The 17,986-nt window shown below is 34.3% G+C and overlaps 1 protein-coding gene across 1 annotated transcript in view; it reads right to left on the reverse strand.

The window, feature by feature from the left end:
• Positions 1-4,961: 4,961 nt before the first annotated feature.
• The window catches only part of LOC149802364 (uncharacterized), a 39,552-nt gene continuing 26,527 nt past the window's right edge, over positions 4,962-17,986 (reverse strand). The window contains exons 10-11 of the mRNA XM_089951609.1: positions 11,479-11,633; positions 4,962-6,262 (exon numbers count right to left, since the gene is read on the reverse strand). Coding sequence (XP_089807735.1) covers positions 5,949-6,262; positions 11,479-11,633 — 469 coding nt within the window. The 3' untranslated portion in view covers positions 4,962-5,948. The remainder of the gene's footprint in view (positions 6,263-11,478; positions 11,634-17,986) is intronic.

Raw genomic sequence — 17,986 nt, forward strand, 5'->3', positions numbered from 1 at the left:
ATAAACTATTTGTTAAATTTTACAAAGCTTATTGTCTTCACTTTTTTCTTGCTAGGTTTTGTAAGAGCCTAAACACATAACAATTGAATGATGCCAGTTCAGTAACTTGTTGCTTCCATAGCTCTACTGGTCCTAGACTAAGGAGCTTATTGCTATAAAGAGCTATAGGTCATTGCCTATCCAACCATTAACACAAACCTGTTATCACTACTCCGCAGCTACTGTGGAGTATTGTCATAAAACCTGACACACACATTCATCCCAAAAGTGAGTTGGTCCTAAATGAATAGGGCGTTGTTCAGACATCTAATATGGCCACCACAGCAGTCATCTTGAAAATCTTGTTAGTGCTATTCCACCTGAATGGATAGTCTATCAACATAGTCCATCAGCCACTTGAAATCATCTTGTTGCTACTTCTAAAAGTAAAGTCCTGTCAATGTTGGATTTTCACCAGAAGACTGTTACCTTGTTGGTCTTGAATAAAAATGATGCTGATCTGACATAAAATATCACCACCATTGTGGCCATCTTGAAATCTTATTGCAACTCCAAAATTTATAGTCAAAATAGTCTTCACCAAAACATGATGTCTAGTTGGGCCTATATAAAAATGATACCTGCAGACATCCAATATGGCTGCCACAATAGCTAATACGAAAATGCTATTGCTCAAGAATATATCAGATCCCAGCTCCCCCCCAAGAAACGATTGGTTCCTTATAGAATGAGGACCGCAGAGGAATTAAACTATTTTATGGCAAATGATTGGCTGTGTCCGTATATACTCTAAAATTTCTAATCTGATTTTAATTAAGATTTGGTGTATATATATATATATATATATTTGATTATGAGCAACATCCACACGTAGTAATGTAGTGATATTGCAACTGGAGGATTGAGCTTGTAAACATTTTATAGGCCATATTTCTAATCAGAATTTAATCTGATTTGAAACTCCTGTCATCAAGTTCTCAGAGGAGTTCTGTTACAAGCAACATGCACAGATATTAATGAGATATTAATGAGGTCATCTGCATCCAACTGAGCTTGTGGACACTCTAGTGGTCATATTTCTGATTAGATTTATATCATCATTTTCTGGATGAATTGTATTAAGAATGACATGAATATTAATGAGGTATCTTGCATCTGACAGCATGAGAATATTCTTAAGGTCATATTTCTGATCCGAGTTTGTTCAGATTTTCAGTATGCAAACTTGTGTCATCAAATCTGGATGATTTCAATTATGAGCAACATCAACACATATTTATAAGGTAATCTTGCATCTGATCGGTTCAGTTGTAAAGAGCCTGGCTTTCATATTTCTGATCAGATTTAAATCTGATTTTGTAGGTCAGTTTATATCATCAAGATCTCAGAAGACATCAATTACAAGCCAAATCTATTCAATGAGGGGGTCTCGCATCTGACTGGCCAAGCTTGTGAACACACATTAGGACATATTTCATCAGACATTGATCAAACCCAGTATGTAGGCATGCATGATCCAGATCTCAGCTGAGTTTGATATATATATATATATATATATATATATATATATATATATATATATATATATATATATATATATATATATATATATATATCTGTGTGTGTGTGTGTATATGTATACATATATATATATATATATATATATATATATATATATATATATATATATATATATATATATATATATATATAATAAGCAAGATCAACACATTAACTCTGAATCAAGTTGATCAGAGAATAGTAACTGAATTAAAAACCTTCCAAGTCCAATTCCATAACCACTGAACCAACACAGTTCTCTTGGGCAAGGATCTCATGTTTTCCAAGTTATGATTCCAGGAGCAGGGTCCTGGGGAGATAAGAACTGACCCAGGAATTCAGAGATGGCACAGATTAACTCCCACTGTTGCACCATTAAGTGTATATAATTTAAGGGTTGGGCAGTTTCTAAGTTATGAATCAGAGCCTAGTCTCCTGGGGCAGGGAGAGATCCAGAGGATGGTGCTTGTTGTATAAATGATTTTAAGTTTTAATTGTGAGAAAGTGATTTTATACGTATAGTATTGAAAAAAAGATAAATATCAAAGGATTAAAAGATAAATGACATCAACATAATAACTTTTTCCAGTCTAGTTTCAGAATGTGTGAATTTGCATTCCCATGCTGATGTGTAAACTACCCATGTAACCATTATCGGAAATACGCTTTCTTCTCTCACTTTTGTGGTTACAAGCAAGAGGTTTATGCAAGGACTGAGCCAGTCATTTGTGATGTCAACCATTTGTGGCTTAGTCATCAATGTTGTTATGCACTGAGACTGAGCTAAATTTCACATCTAATGAACTGTTTTTAAGTTTTGAAGTCTATTTTTCAATCTATTTGGTTTAAAAAAAAGCAGTTTATTGTCTTAATAAACTGATAACAATCATGATAAAGAGTGCACCAAAGTCATATGAACTTGATCCAATTCCAACATCACTGCTGTTTGAGTGCTTAGATCCAAGATAGCCTAGACTAACTGATGTTATCAGCACCTCTCTTTCATCCAGGGAATTCCCATCATTTTTCAAAACTGCCATTGTAAAGCCTCTACTGATGAAACCAACACTTGACCATAATGATTTAAAGAACTACCGCCCAGTTTCTAACCTCCCATTCATGTCGAAAACCTTTGAAAAGTTGTTCTATCCCAATTTGTATCTCATCTGAATTTAAAGTCTTTTTAGCAATGTACAGTCTGAATTTTGTCCTTGTCACAGTACTGAAAATACTCTTCTAAAAGTAGTTAATGACAATCTCTCTGCTTTGGATAGCGGAAAGATTACAGTCCTGACCCTCCTTGTCTGCATCATTTGACACAATACACCATGATATAATATCTCATCGTCTCCAGCATGTATTTGGCATTCATGATACAGCCTTGCTGTGGTTCAAGTCCTGGATAGACTATTACTTGGAGTGCACTATAAACACTATTGATAAAGTATTACTTGGAGTGCACTCTAAACACTTTTGATGGAGTATTACTTGGAGTGCACTCTAAACACTTTTGATGGAGTATTACTTGGAGTGCACTCTAAACACTTTTGATAGAGTATTACTTGGATAGAGTATTACTTGGAGTGCACTCTAAACACTTTTGATGGAGTATTACTTGGAGTGCACTCTAAACACTTTTGATGGAGTATTACTTGGAGTGCACTCTAAACACTATTGATAGAGTATTACTTGGAGTGCACTCTAAACACTTTTGATGGAGTATTACTTGGAGTGCACTCTAAACACTTTTGATGGAATATTACTTGGAGTGCACTCTAAACACTTTTGATGGAGTATTACTTGGAGTGCACTCTGAACACTTTTGATGGAGTATTACTTGGAGTGCACTCTAAATACTTTTGATAGAGTATTACTTGGAGTGCACTCTAAACACTTTTGATGGAGTATTACTTGGAGTGCACAGTCAGAAACATAAGGAGTCAAGTGAATATAGTTTATAGAAAAGAAATTGTAGGCTGAAAGAGCAAACAAATTTCATAGCTGGAAAATGAACTACTGTCAAAGTGACAGAAACCTTAAAATTGGGATTGAGAAAAGGGGTGATAATATAGTAGATGAATTATATAAATGATGAATGATGGATGAAATAAATAAGTTGGATGATTATGGATTGGATTACTGCAGACCCACCTTGAAAGGAACAAAGTCTCATCTATTTGCCAACTACTGTGTGTGTGTGTACATGTGTGTGTACACTATTTATTGATGTTTTATTGTTTTTTTAAAAATCCATTTTACACAATTCCTAACTGTATATAAAGACCACCTGCTATAAAGACTATTTTTGTGTGGTCCCCTGAGTGGTAGCTATGCGCAGTTTTCACTATACATTTGACTGATGCAATTATTCCACATATGGTACAGTTACAAGTCACATGGAAACTCGTTATAGGTCAGTATTTATTATTATTGTCTTATGTAATGTCCTATCATTCATGACATTTTAGAAACAAATGCTTTCTGCATCAATGTGTTTGACAAATGATTTTTTAATAAAACAAAACCAAATGAAGGAAAATTAGTGCCATGAGTTGGCTGGATGCCAACAACAGAGCAGCAAGGTCACTATCCCTGAAATTGCTTTGGTGGTCAGAAAAATGTGTTAGGCAATTATCAAGGTTGATTAATAGGATATGCCAATATGCTTGAGTAGCCTTTAAGAAACTCCAGTACGATGTAACATCCTACATTGTTAGTATCGAACACAGAATATTCAAGCCTTTATTACCACAGTTATACAACAAACACAGCCATTGTGCTACATTGCATGCAGACAAATGGTGTATAATTAATGCAAATCTGATTCATCTGAATTTTGGGAATGACTAAGAGGCAGATATTGATGCAGAAAAGCCAAGAGAATATTCAGAACATACAAATTAAAAAGGGCTATAACTCCATTTTAGTCATTACTGTCATGTCCTACAAGCTAGGCCTATTGTTTGGATCAATGGGATATACATCCCAGACAAATAAATGGTAATTTTCATCATTTGATAAACTGAATCTCACATTGGTGCTAATTTCATACAAAACTGATAAAATTGATTAGGTAACTCTGTTACTGGCTTGAAACAAGATGAAAGGTCACTCATTTGAGACACTATGTGAGGAATAACCATCCACAATAGATAGGTAAATAGACATAGTAGAATGAAGATAGATCAATAGATATATAGAAAGACAAAGTAAAAGAAAAAGAAGATTGATAAAATATATAGTAGAACCAAGTGTAACTGCATTATTGGATAACATGAGCCACAAGTAAACCCCTGGAACATGCAGATTTCACAAAATGCAAGCTCTTGCATCTTTACTCCCATTTATCAGAATGTATTTTGTGTCCTGCTGAGAAATTCTGATAAATAAAGAAAAACTGATTGGTTTAATAATAGTTTTATTTCAAGTAATGCTTAAGATGCAAATTTGTTATTTTATGGGTTAAATTACTACTAATAAATCTGGCATCTTTTGTAAAAATGATGTCCAGTATCTACTATCAAATTTAAAAAACAATTCTTTGTTTTGATTGTTAAAAATGATATATACAGCTCTCCCTTGTTATAACGCACTTTGTTAAAACATGATTCCTCATACAATGCGGTACCATTATGGAACCCATTACTGAAACTCAAATAAATGCATGACATGGGTTAAAAGAAATTATGTGAAGTTTAGTGTTATACCTATATTTAATTTTAAAAACATCACTATTTAATTTCTTTTACTCTTTCCTGCTATACACCAATTCATTATACAAAGCCATTCTCCATATATTGTGAGTCAGTACACACTGTGGTTCTTTGGTATGATACATAATACAGTCAGTAGTTATAGACATCTATGACATGATTATAAATAAACTCAACAGCATATGTGTTTGACATTGCATATGAATATGTAAAAGCATTCAGGCCAAGATGTATTAAGTCACATCAAATGAGTCCTTTCTCCTGGCTTGGAACAGAACATATGATTTTGTATTTATTACACACCCACCTCCTTTACACATTTAAAACATTTTTAGCTTTACTGTATGTATGAAATTCAAAACAAATTTGGATTTATATATGTCTGATTAATTACATCTAAAAATATCTACATTTGGTCGTCAAAGAAGACATCTAAGTAGTTCAAATCTGGGTGTGTGATATGCAAATACCAACTGAACAACTGTATAGAACACCAGATCAAGCATGCAAGATTAAATGGGTATGTAATAATGAGGGTAGGCTTTACTTCAATCTGGCGGGTACCCTTTGTCTTCATTATGACCACTTCTCACAATGAAATGTTTAAGCACAATAATCAAAAGCAGCCGATAACATTCCAATATGTGGAAATCATGCTTATGTGAATTCCTAATATTAATTCAGTTTTGAGAGATACTCTTTCACTGTCTCAGGTGTTATTTCATATTGTTCATAGTTTGCATGAACTGCACCCTTATAATCCTGCCAATTCATATCCGTGATAGCAGACGACATGTTGCACCTGAAGCCCTCCTCCATGAATTGATCAAGGAGCTGCCTGGCCCTAGGGTCCAGCAGACTGTTTATCTGCAGCTCATCCTTGACCCTACTGAAGTTTGACAAGTCAACGAAATTGCCTGATATGGCTAAGGATGTGTCCAAGTTCTCCACACGGTGTGGGCATCCAGCAGGCACAAACAGCACATCTCCTGCAGAAAGTAAAAACCAACAGTAACATAATCTCAATATACCTAAGACAACTGCAAACTGAAAATTATCTTTAATCTTGTTGCTGATACTGATTGGGTGTTGTGTCTAAAGCAATCATGATTGTTAATGTTATGGAGGCCATATTTCTGATTTTGATTAAACCATGAATATGGGTTTACTGGGTTATATCACTGACATTGTACTTGAGATTGATAATAAGTGAGATCTACTGCATATTAATGAGATGATATTGCATCTGATTCTCTGAGCTTGTTTACCATTCTTGTGACCATATTTCTAATCTGATTTTGAAAAATCCTGGAATATAGGCTTTTATCATCAAGATCTTTTATAAATTTGATATAACAAGCAAGAGCCACACATATTACGTAGGTGATCTTACATACAATTTGCTAAGCTTGTTACCTGTATGGAGACATATTTCATTATTTGATTTTTGATCAATCTTGCAATGTGGACTTGTATCATCAGGATCTTGGATATTATCAACAATTAGCTAGATCCATTTTAGGTGATCTTGCGTCAGATTGGTTAACTTGTTACCACTCTGGAAGCAATATTTCTACCTTTTATTTGATCAAACTTGGAATATGGGTTTATATCATCAAGATCTCTGTAAAGTTAAATAATATAAGGTGACATTGCAGCTAACTGGAAAAAATGAAGATTATATTCTGATTTGATTCTGTTCAAACTTGGATCATTGGCTTGTATCATTTGAGAATTTGGAAAAGTTCAATAATGAGTGAGATTCATATTTACCAATGAGATGATCTTATCTCTGATTGGCTAAACCGGTTACCACTCTGGAGGCAATATTTCTAATTTGATTTTGATTAAACTTGGAATGTGGGATTTGATCAAGATCTAAGACCAGTCTGATAATGAGCAAGATCCATACATATTAATGAGTGATCAACCATCTTACTGACTAAGCTTGTTATGACTCTGGAAGACATACTTCTCATAAAATTTTTACCAAATTTGAAATAAAGGTTTATATCCTCACAATCGTGGATAAATCGGATAACAATCTCATCTTGCATCTGACTGACTCAGCTTGTTAACATTCTGGAAGCTATATTTCTGCTGCAAATTTGATCAAATTTGCAACTTTGGCTTATGTGATCAAGATATAATGAGTTAAGTAATGAGTTGGATCCATGCATATTTATCAGGTGATCTTGCATATGATTGGCTATGTTTGTTATCACTTTGGAGGCCATATTTCTGATTTTTTTAAATTATAAAACTTGGATTATGGGACAATATCATCAAGATCTCAAATGAGTCAACAATAAGTAAGATTCATGCATATTAATGAGTCAACAATAAGCAAGATTCATGCATATTAATGAGGTGATCTTTCATCTAATTAGCTTATGGAGGCTTGCAATCAAATTATTTTATTAGGATCAGACTTGGAACATGGGTTTATATCCATAAGATCTCAGAAGAATTAGATTGAGATCTATGCATATTAATGAGATGTCTACCAGCTGACTGACTGAGCTTGTTACACTCTTAAGGACACATTTCATCTAAATTTGATCTTTCTTAAAATAAAGTCTTTATCGTCCAGATCTCAGAATAGTTTGATAATGTGTGAGACCAATGGAAGCCATATTTCTGATCTTGCACGAGCTCAATAATGAGCCACTTATATTATTGAGATGATCTTGCATCTAACTGGATTAGCTTCTTGACAGACTTTAATAAGGCTATCCTCAGTATGTCAATTGGGTACAACTATGAGCCACACATACTAATGACTGATCATGCATCTGATTGGATGATACTGCCAACACTTAAGCAATTCAATTTGAAATCAGAATTTAATCATATTTGATAACTAAGCTTATGTTGTCAAAGTATCCAATGAACCTGAGTATCAGTGAGATTTACACATAGTAATGAAGTGATCTTGTATCTGATTGGCTGAGTTTCATACCAATCAAAAGACAATATTTTTGACCTGATCTTAAATAAACTTGATAACTAGGCTAACATCATCAAGATGCTAGATGAGTTTTATTACGGGTGATACCTTGGCATATTTAGAGCAATCTTGCATTCGAATGACAGATTTTTACCACTCTAGAGACTATATTTTGATCAAACTTGGTAAAATGGCTAATATCAAAATGCTTTTTAAAGCAAGACATGTGCTTATTGATAACATGATCTTACATCTGATTTGCAGTTTTTTCCATTCTAGAGACTGTATTTTGTATAGGATTTTGATCAAACATGGTAAATAGGCCTATATCATCAAGATGATGGATTTGTTTGATTATACGCAAGATGCCATGCATATTAATGATGTGATCTTGCATCTTGCAAGATCAACACACATTTATGAGGTAATCTTGTATCAACTGATTGACCTTGTTACCACTCAGGAGACTGAATTTGGATCAGATTTTGCTCCAACATGGCAAATAAGTGTATGAGACAGGTTCTGAAAAAGTGAGATCTGCACATATTAATAAGATCATCTTGCATTGCATGTTACATGTCTAGATTCAGAGACCAAATTTCTACAGCAATTTCGATAAAACTTGGTAAATAGGTTTTTATCATGAAAATCTTTTATGAGTTTGTAAGCATATTAATTACATCTTTATTACTGAATGAATTTCTTTTCTATAATACAACAGCAAAATAATTAAATCTGACATGATATAAATTTTGTAAGTTTGTTTACATGGGGATGTGTTCTTACAATACAACAGAAACCTGCTTAGTGAAATGGTCAACTGTTGCATTATATAGGCCAGGTGATATGTATCAGACCCACTTGGGACTCTTATTGATATCCAATGGAACCATGTAGTATAATCTGTACAGCAAAATAATGCTGGTGAGACCAAATCTGTAGGCTAACATTCCTTTCATGTAAAAGATGCCTAGGGGACAAATACAATTTAATAAGAGTTGTCACAAATAAATAATGGGCAGTAGACCACAAGGTCTTACTTCAGTTATAAATGAATTTAGTTAGGTTAACACTTGATCATAGCTCTCGACTGTGAATAGATCAGCTTATAAATCTTACTTGCAGGTGCTTGAATCAGGGATATGTGTGTGTACATGATTTGGATTTTTAATGCAGAAATAACAATTTTCCAGTCGTATCGCTAAAATGTCTGAATTGTGGTAATTTATAGTGATGACTAGCACTGGGGCATCATGCCACAGACATGTAGCATCATGTCCCACCTAGTCACATTATCCTAACACTAGACCGATTAGTCTTAAAACTAACCTTTTAATACTGAGCGCCAACCAAGGCAGCTGCAAGTACCATTTCTGTATGTCACTGGTATGACATGGCCAGGGTTCTAACCTACGACTTCCCATAACTGAGGCAAATGCTCTAACCATTTAGGCCACCAAAGGAGTCAAATCAGGGATGTTGATACAGTCAATGAGTATTTGTAACTTGCACTTTAAAAAGCCCCTATGTTAAAAATATTAACCATCATGTCATCTTTTCTTGAAAGGAATTAACAATTTTAGTCATTTCAGTAAACTACTGAATTATCCTTCACTTTATTAAATCCCGCAAATGATGCTGTCTTTAGGCTCCAATACCAAACTTTAAATAATTGGTAACAAATTTCAGTCCATCATTTGACATCAAAAATCACCCTCATCTACAAGCAACAAAAATTTTGCCAATACTGTAGAATTCTCTATTCCCAAGTCACTACATTGGTTATTAACCACCATCTCCCCAAAGCAAATATCTGATCTATGACAATTCAAAATGTCCTCTACCATTCCTCTCATTGTTCAAAGTAAATTCAATGAAATCACACCTTTATATTGTGGCCATACATTGCTGTATACAGATGGTTTAGAAGATGGAGCTAACAGTTGAAGCTGCTATTGCAGCACACCCTGGTACCAGCTCAAGCCAGTTACAAGGCAAAGTCTAAATATTTACCAGAAATTACTGCAATACTCAAATCACTGAACTGCATCAAAACCTTTCAAAACCAATTTTCATTGGATTACCTTTCTGTACCGAAAGCCTTAGAAAAAACAACTTAAATCTGATAAACAATTATTATCCCAAAAGCTTACAAATTATGATTAACTCATATAATCTAGAAAAAGATTTCTGTACTTATAGCTGCCAATTCACAGCGCTATTTAAGGTAATAACAAGGCAAATATAGCCTCTAGAGCTTCCCTGCAGTCACCCATTTCTGAATGGAGCATTCCATATACTGACCTCAAACATCATATAAATCAGGATGTTCTATATATTTACAGAAATATGTGGAATTAAAACTACAAAAAAAATTTCAAACATCAAACCCATCCTTCATACAACAAAAGGCAGAGATGAGATAGTATTGTGCCCCTCCCGTTTAGGACACACATACCTGACTCATCAATAAAGGGTGAACTTCAATCAGTGCAAGGTGCCAGTGTCCACTGACAGTGGAAGACATTCTGTCAAGTATTTAAAAACTTCTATGGTGTGAGATGCAAGTTTCTGCATGTGAACTCAATTAAGAAGCTTTGTGATGATGTACCATCCAAAGAAATCCTGGACTTCACAAAGAATGTAGTTTGTAAATTCTGAGTCAGCATTTTTAGAATTTTAAATTGTTTTACCATCATCATTAATTGATATACCTCATAAACAATTTTAACATCTTTACTGTTACCTTTGATTTTTTTTATTATAAATTTTACTTTCTTACCTCTAACCTTTGTGTACCTTCTAAAGAATATTAACATCTTTATCTTTTGTGAAATATATGCTTAAATTTGTTTGGAAGGGTTGATTATCTCAGTTTTTAGCATTGCATTATTCTAGCTTACCTTTTAACTGGCAATGCATAGTCAGGATTGTGCTGACATGCCATTAAACCCTATACATGCTTATCCTATTTTAGCAAACCAATTTTTTATGTGAAATTAAAATCTTTGCATAATTTTCACCCATGAAAAAATATTAGAACCATTTAAATAAATCAAATTTTGTGCATAGAGTTTAAAAGCTACACAATAAATCTGGTGACATACCATGCAAAATTCTGGCAAAATGAAAATAACCCACATACAAAAGTTTTATTGTGACTCTGCAACCTGCATGTCACCAGCAGTTTTTATGAAAACTTATGCATGGAGATGTGATATCAGTTTACTATGCAATCTTGTACAATATTGTTACCTGGTTCCAATATGCATTCCCTAGGCTGGACATTCCGTAGCAATGGATATTGCTCCAAATCAGGACAGGATAGGTCCACATCAAATACTGGGTCAAATGAGTGTTCATATCTTGGGTACAGCATTGGTAAATCAACAGGATCAAAGAAAACCCACCTACAAAATTACCAAGATTTTAACTTGCCCGTGGCCTACAACAAAGTTCTACACTGGACAAACATTCACTAAAGTCACTTTCAAAAGCATAACTATCCCTGATAACTGATTACAATATATGGGAACACTGATAATGTAATTAATTTCACATACTCCTTCCCAAGTGTTTGTTTAATTTACAATAATAATCAAGATTTTAGAAGAAACTTAAATTCATAGGCAGATGTGGATTTTGTAAAAACATTTGGCTGCCTGAATATACGATGCATCCAGAGAACACTGTTGGCCCAAAATATATGAGAAGTGGCGTCCCTATAATTGACATTTTTAATAGCTATAAAGTTCGTTGTCACTGACATAGAAGTTGTCTTGAATTGGGCTATTACTCTTTTCACAAGACATGTGAAGACCTAGGGATTGATGCTGAGTCCGAAAGTGAGTGCCCTAAACTGTCTCCCTGAATGTGAACCAAAGGAATTTCCTGGAACCTTTGTGAGCTGTGACATGTAGATATGCATCTTAAAACATTTAAAACTCACCTTGGTGTTTCTATTTTGAGCCACCAGGCACAAATAAAAAATTGAGGACACTTAGGTGTGTCTGATAAAAGATTAGGAACAGGAACATTCTAAAATAAAAATGATTTTACATTAAGAATGATCTCTACCACCCTTTCTGGAGAAGGATGTTGATTTCTTGCCACAGAGCATTTGCCTTGAACGGGTCTCTGGGGATGTTTGTAGCTCAAGGGATCCAGGATAATGAAGAACACATACTGAACATGATACTAAGGGTCCTCTAAAACCACTTGTTGGGTCCACTGATTGTTGTGGCAAATACTTTTCTATTAGACAGCAATGAATAGAAGCCTTCTCACCAATGGGATATCCCTCAAGGGTGGCTTTAAAATGACATCATTTCTTGTTACAGGAAGACTGGCATGGACAGAAACTAGGTCAAAAATGATTACCTTTTCTCAACCTCTCTCCTTCATTCTTGAGAACTGTGGCCTTCTGTGGGTATAGGGTTAGTAGGACTACTTCCCTGTCTGCTGATTCTTAGGGGCTTCCAATCTATCCTTTTGTTTACTTCCACGAAAATCCTTCCTTGATGCCTGTGTGAGGGAAATTTGTCTCTTGGTGGCATGTTTTGTTTACCCATGCATTAAACAGGAGGTTAGAAGAGAATGGCTGCAATCTTGGCTTTGTGATGGTTATTCTAAAAGGTGAAGTGGAGAGCACTACATGTTTTGCTGCCAGTTGAAGGTCTGTCGCTGCTGGTATGGCACTGGTCTGGGTGTGCTGAGCAGCTCTGTTCAGATGCATGTCATACAGAAATGCATATCATTAGAGAAACAGAATCTATGCATGTCCTGGGGGTTTTGAAATGGGAGATGATAAACTGTTTTCTGCTTGTTGCCATCAAGACTAAGTCAAATATGGAACTGACTGCCATGCCATTCCACCCCAATTATTGTGTCATTAAAAGACTTCCAGTTCATGCACACTAAGTAGGAATTTGATGCTCATAAAGCTGCAATGCCCATGTCTAATGCTGGGGTGTCCATGTGAAAATGTGGAGTGTGGGTCTTATAGAACATCCTATTTAAGTTTCATGGAAGGCAATGATGCAAAATGAGGAGTCTACTGCCATTAGGGTCATGTAATAGGAAACAAGGCTAGCAGCTTATCCAGATGTGGAAGCAATTTGAATGCCAGTAAATCCTTCTTGATAGTAAGTCAATTCATACCAGAACTTCAGACCAGGCTGCTGAGAAGGAAGAGCAGCACAAAACTCTGGTGGCAACAAAAGAAAGACTTCTTTGACTGATGCCTGGAAGGCAGAATCTTCACTTGCTATTTCCATTTTAAAGCAGAATTCCACTTTTCTCCTGACCTGAGTCCCATTTTTCTCAATAGGGACCATTTTCTTTTCATATTGTCTCCGAAACTGACATAAAGATTTGAACAACTACTACCAGCTCTACAGTGGCGACTAATGTGTTAAAGGAGAAGGAATTGAACTAAGATAATTTCGAAGTTATATGGTTCCTAACTGATTCACTTCCAGAATTTAAGGAGGGACAACATAAAGGCCACTGGTGGGGAATTTTTTTGATATTGTTGCCAGATACCCATGTCTATTAAAGATAGTCATAAGTAGAATCATCCTTCAATGTTGTGAGTGATATTATTGTTTATATTATCAAGATATTCTAGTTTTTGTAAAATTCTAAGTAAAATCAAAGTAATTATATCATGATAAATGTTTGTCATCGCTGCTTATGGAATGAGGACTCATTCATGCAATCACAACAGCATTATAGTTTGTACATTTAAAAGTCGAATCTGCAGTACGACTCTCATGTCTTGTTGATGTCATATAATTATAATGGCTTAATAATTCTGTTTCACGTACACTGAAATATTACAGTGGTTAATAAAGTGCTATTTAATTTGTATCTATTATTTATTTTGAACTTTTGAGATGTCTGTGAAAAATTAGTGAAACTTCAGTAAAATACTACTTAATGGTCAAAACTTTAGTGAAATCTCACCAAACTTTCAATGAAATTTTAGTGATAGCTCGCCATAAGTTCAGTGAAAGTTTTGTTCAAAATCTTTGAAATCTCATCAAAGTTTCTGTGAACTAAGAAAGACAAATGATGCCATCAAAGAACAGGTGTTTTTAATGCAAGATAGAAAATGAAGACAAGAAAAACCTAAATCATATTTGATAATGTCTGTCTAAATAAAAATTATGAAACATTGTAAAAATTATTGTATTTATCATTAATTCCCAATAATTCCTAAGCATCATTAGGTTGTTTCATAGGAATCTGAAGCAGATTTTTTTACAGAATGATTTTTATGTGGACATTCAAGGCAGCCTTGTTTAAGGCAGAAACCTCGTGTGGATTTTTATTTCCGGTGGAAATCTCAGGTGTGATTTTATTTCCGGTGAATTTTTATTTCAGGTAGAAATGTTAGATGGATTGTTTTGTTAAAGTGGAATCTTAAAACAAATAATTTGCATATTTTGCCTAAACGTCCACTCTGAATCTACCTGAATTCTGCTTGAAATCTGCCTAAGCTCCCTTAATATACAGTTTATGATTTAGGCAGACAACACTTAAAAAACCTGTCTGAAATCCGCCTGGAAAATTTTGTACCAGTTACTATTAAAACTTTTTAAGATGTTTATTGTCCCTTTCATTCTGAAAGTGTATTGCTTGTTGGCTTGATCATGCAGATGTTTTACATCACAAATACATGCTACTTAAAGTGTCTGAGGTACCCCGGTAAAGTAAATCTGGTTCTCTAACCAACTCCACTGAATCTTATATGAAACTCGTATTGATTCAAACACAGTCAAGCCAGTATTTGGATTTGACTGCAAACAATCTTATTTCTGTAATTTGTGCTTTTATTCTTAAGTCTGCATTTATGGGTCAATTCTGTAAGACTAATGGCAAAATCTTAAGGGTTGGCAGGTCTGAACACAGTCATGACGTTTCCAGTTTTTTTTTAAAGTGTTAATAAAGGTGAAGAGATATTTGATCCATAGGACCAGTATTTCTGATGTGCTGCATTTAATCTCAATCTTGCTCAAATAATAAAGTCAACTGGTTCTGCCAATAAAAGATTTTTCATTTTCAGGCAATAAAGGTGGAGAAAAAGCTGTCACTGTCGCTGACCAGGATAGCTGGGATCCCTTTACAAACCTTCTGGAGTATGATACTCTTGGAAATGTAAATCATTCACTAATGTGATATCTGCATATATATACTAAAGGTGTCCTTGTCCCTCAAAGGTGCACTTCTACACACTCTACTTTTGTGCCCAAAGTAGTTGAGTTCACAGACCCTCAGTGCAAGAAGTACATATCTGACAAGTATTCATGAAGTGGCAGTCAAGGCAAGTTAGACATTTAGAATGGTTTTATTTCCAACTTTTCACTTTACATAGTTTATACTTCATGCTGTTCATGGTATAAATTGGTAGTAAAAAAAAAAGCAAGCAATATTACAATTGTAGCAAGACACACATCCTGCTTTATGAACTCAGAGTTGATGTACCATGCTGCAGGCTATGTGAACATTTATCTGTAAGAAGGGCCAATGTGGCAGCTAATACAAGTAAAGAATTGTAGCATTGATATTAATACTTATGAAGTGAGCCCTATAAAAAAAAATTCTAGTACGAACTTACCTGTAGGAAAGGTCAAACAGACTGCCAATATAGGTATTGTCACTAAAGCATCACTATTAATATCTACAAAGCAGTTGCTATGACTAAAAACTATAAATCAAAAGCTTACCTGTATGTATCTGATCACAGAAGAAATTATATGATTTACTTTGAGTTTTCTAACGCACACAAAATACCAGCCCATATAATAAAGCTACATCAATGTGAGACACATCAGAGACCAAAGTAGTACATACAAATGCCACCTATTTGAGTACAACAGTCATCATTCAACAAAAGACAAAAAAACCTTGCTGTTGAGGTGGCGCTCTACAGTTTTGCATTTTGGATAGGGTTAGGATTTTAAAGAAAAAGAATTTCACCAGCTTTCCTCACTGGTTATACTGGCTATTTAAAAAAGACCTTGTATATCTTAGGTATGATTCAAAGAACCTTTAATTTCCTTTATTTTGGTGTATGATTGATGGGTGTACTCTGGGTTATAGAGTATACAGCTTGGCCTTACATCAGTTGTGCACCTTTAAAAAAAGTGCTAGCTCTACTTGGTCATTTTCACTTCCTGAACTTCAGAGGTAAATGGTATAAAAAAGAGCCGATAACTTTTTTTACATTTTATATATTTGGTAATTCATTCATTGCACTTTCAGAAGCTGGTATTGTCTAGCCTGGCAAAATTCATTTTCCCTATTTTAATAGCTGCTATGTATAGTGTACTTTAGACTAATTCAAGCTGTTTTTTTAACACAAGGGAGCAGTCATTTTAGTTAGCAGTGTGCTTAAATCATGTCAAATTTCCAAAAGTACAATATCCAAAAGAAATATCATCCACATTACATTGATATAGTATAGAGGTATGCCAACATTCTCTCCATTGTGCATGTTTTAAATGTGAACTACTTCACCTTACATAAGTCACTCTCTCAAAAGTACATATTAACTGATGAGCGTCCCCCATAAAGAAAATATAGGTATTATTATTGTATGATTTAATTATGTTTATATGGCTGAAACATTTATGTCGCCAGCATCAAAACAATCCTTTTGAATAATTCTCCTGTCTTTCCCTCTATAGAACAGTATTTATGAGTGTCAGGGTCTCTAACAAGTCCAGCCCCCACCCCCATGATAAAAAGTGAGCTATTTTAAGAATGCACATTACATTTTGTAAACATAACAACTGATGTTATGCTGAATGACAGGAACATGACACTAGCCAGAATTATTTCTGAGATATCAACAATGAATTTTACAATTTGAAAAGGGAGGTAACTCATCAGGTTCATAAAGGTCAAAGTGTAAAATATTTTCCTATTGTTTAATATAGAAGAAGTGAATTCACTTCCTCATCATTTATTTTTTTATTTCATTGCAAATAAATGAAAACAACATTTTCACCATAAATTTCTTTTACTTATTGCAACAGTTTTAAATTTAAGTTGACTCTATTCCTATATTCTAAGACTTCTAATTTCCCATAATTAAGGTCACTACTCACACAAACATGCCTCATGGCAAATTATGTAAGCAAGAGCAAAATGAGCATAGTTAGCTTATTTTCATGCTTAACATCAATATGAATGTACCATTTTATTCAGAACGTCATACATAATTATATGAAAATATAAAAAATAATTGCAAACATTTTTATATTTGATTTAAGGTGGCGCTCTACAGTTTTGTATTTTGCATAGGGTTAGGATTTAAAAAAAAAAGAATTTCACCAGCTTTCCTCACTGGTTATACTGGCTATTTAAAAAAGACCTTGTATATCTTTTGTATAATTCAAAGAACCTTTAATTCCCTTTATTTTGGTGTATGATTGATGGGTGTACTCTGGGTTATAGAGTATACAACTTGGCCTTACTTCAGATGTGCACCTTTAAAAAAAGTGCTAGCTCTACTTGGTCATTTTCACTTCCTGAACTTCAGAGGTAAATTGTATAAAAAAGAGCCGATAACTTTTTTTACATTTTATATATTTGGTAATTCATTCATTGCACTTTCAGAAGCTGGTATTGTTCTAGTCTGGCAAAACTCATTTTCCCTATTTTAATAGCTGCTATGTATAGTGTACTTTAGACTAATTCAGGCTGTTTTTTTAACACAAGGGAGCAGTCATTTTAGTTAGCAGTGTGCTTAAAT

The sequence above is a fragment of the Sinohyriopsis cumingii genome, chromosome 3 (genome assembly GCF_028554795.1).
Source record: "Sinohyriopsis cumingii isolate HCF-2022 chromosome 3, ASM2855479v2, whole genome shotgun sequence".
Classification (NCBI taxonomy): domain Eukaryota; kingdom Metazoa; phylum Mollusca; class Bivalvia; order Unionida; family Unionidae; genus Sinohyriopsis; species Sinohyriopsis cumingii.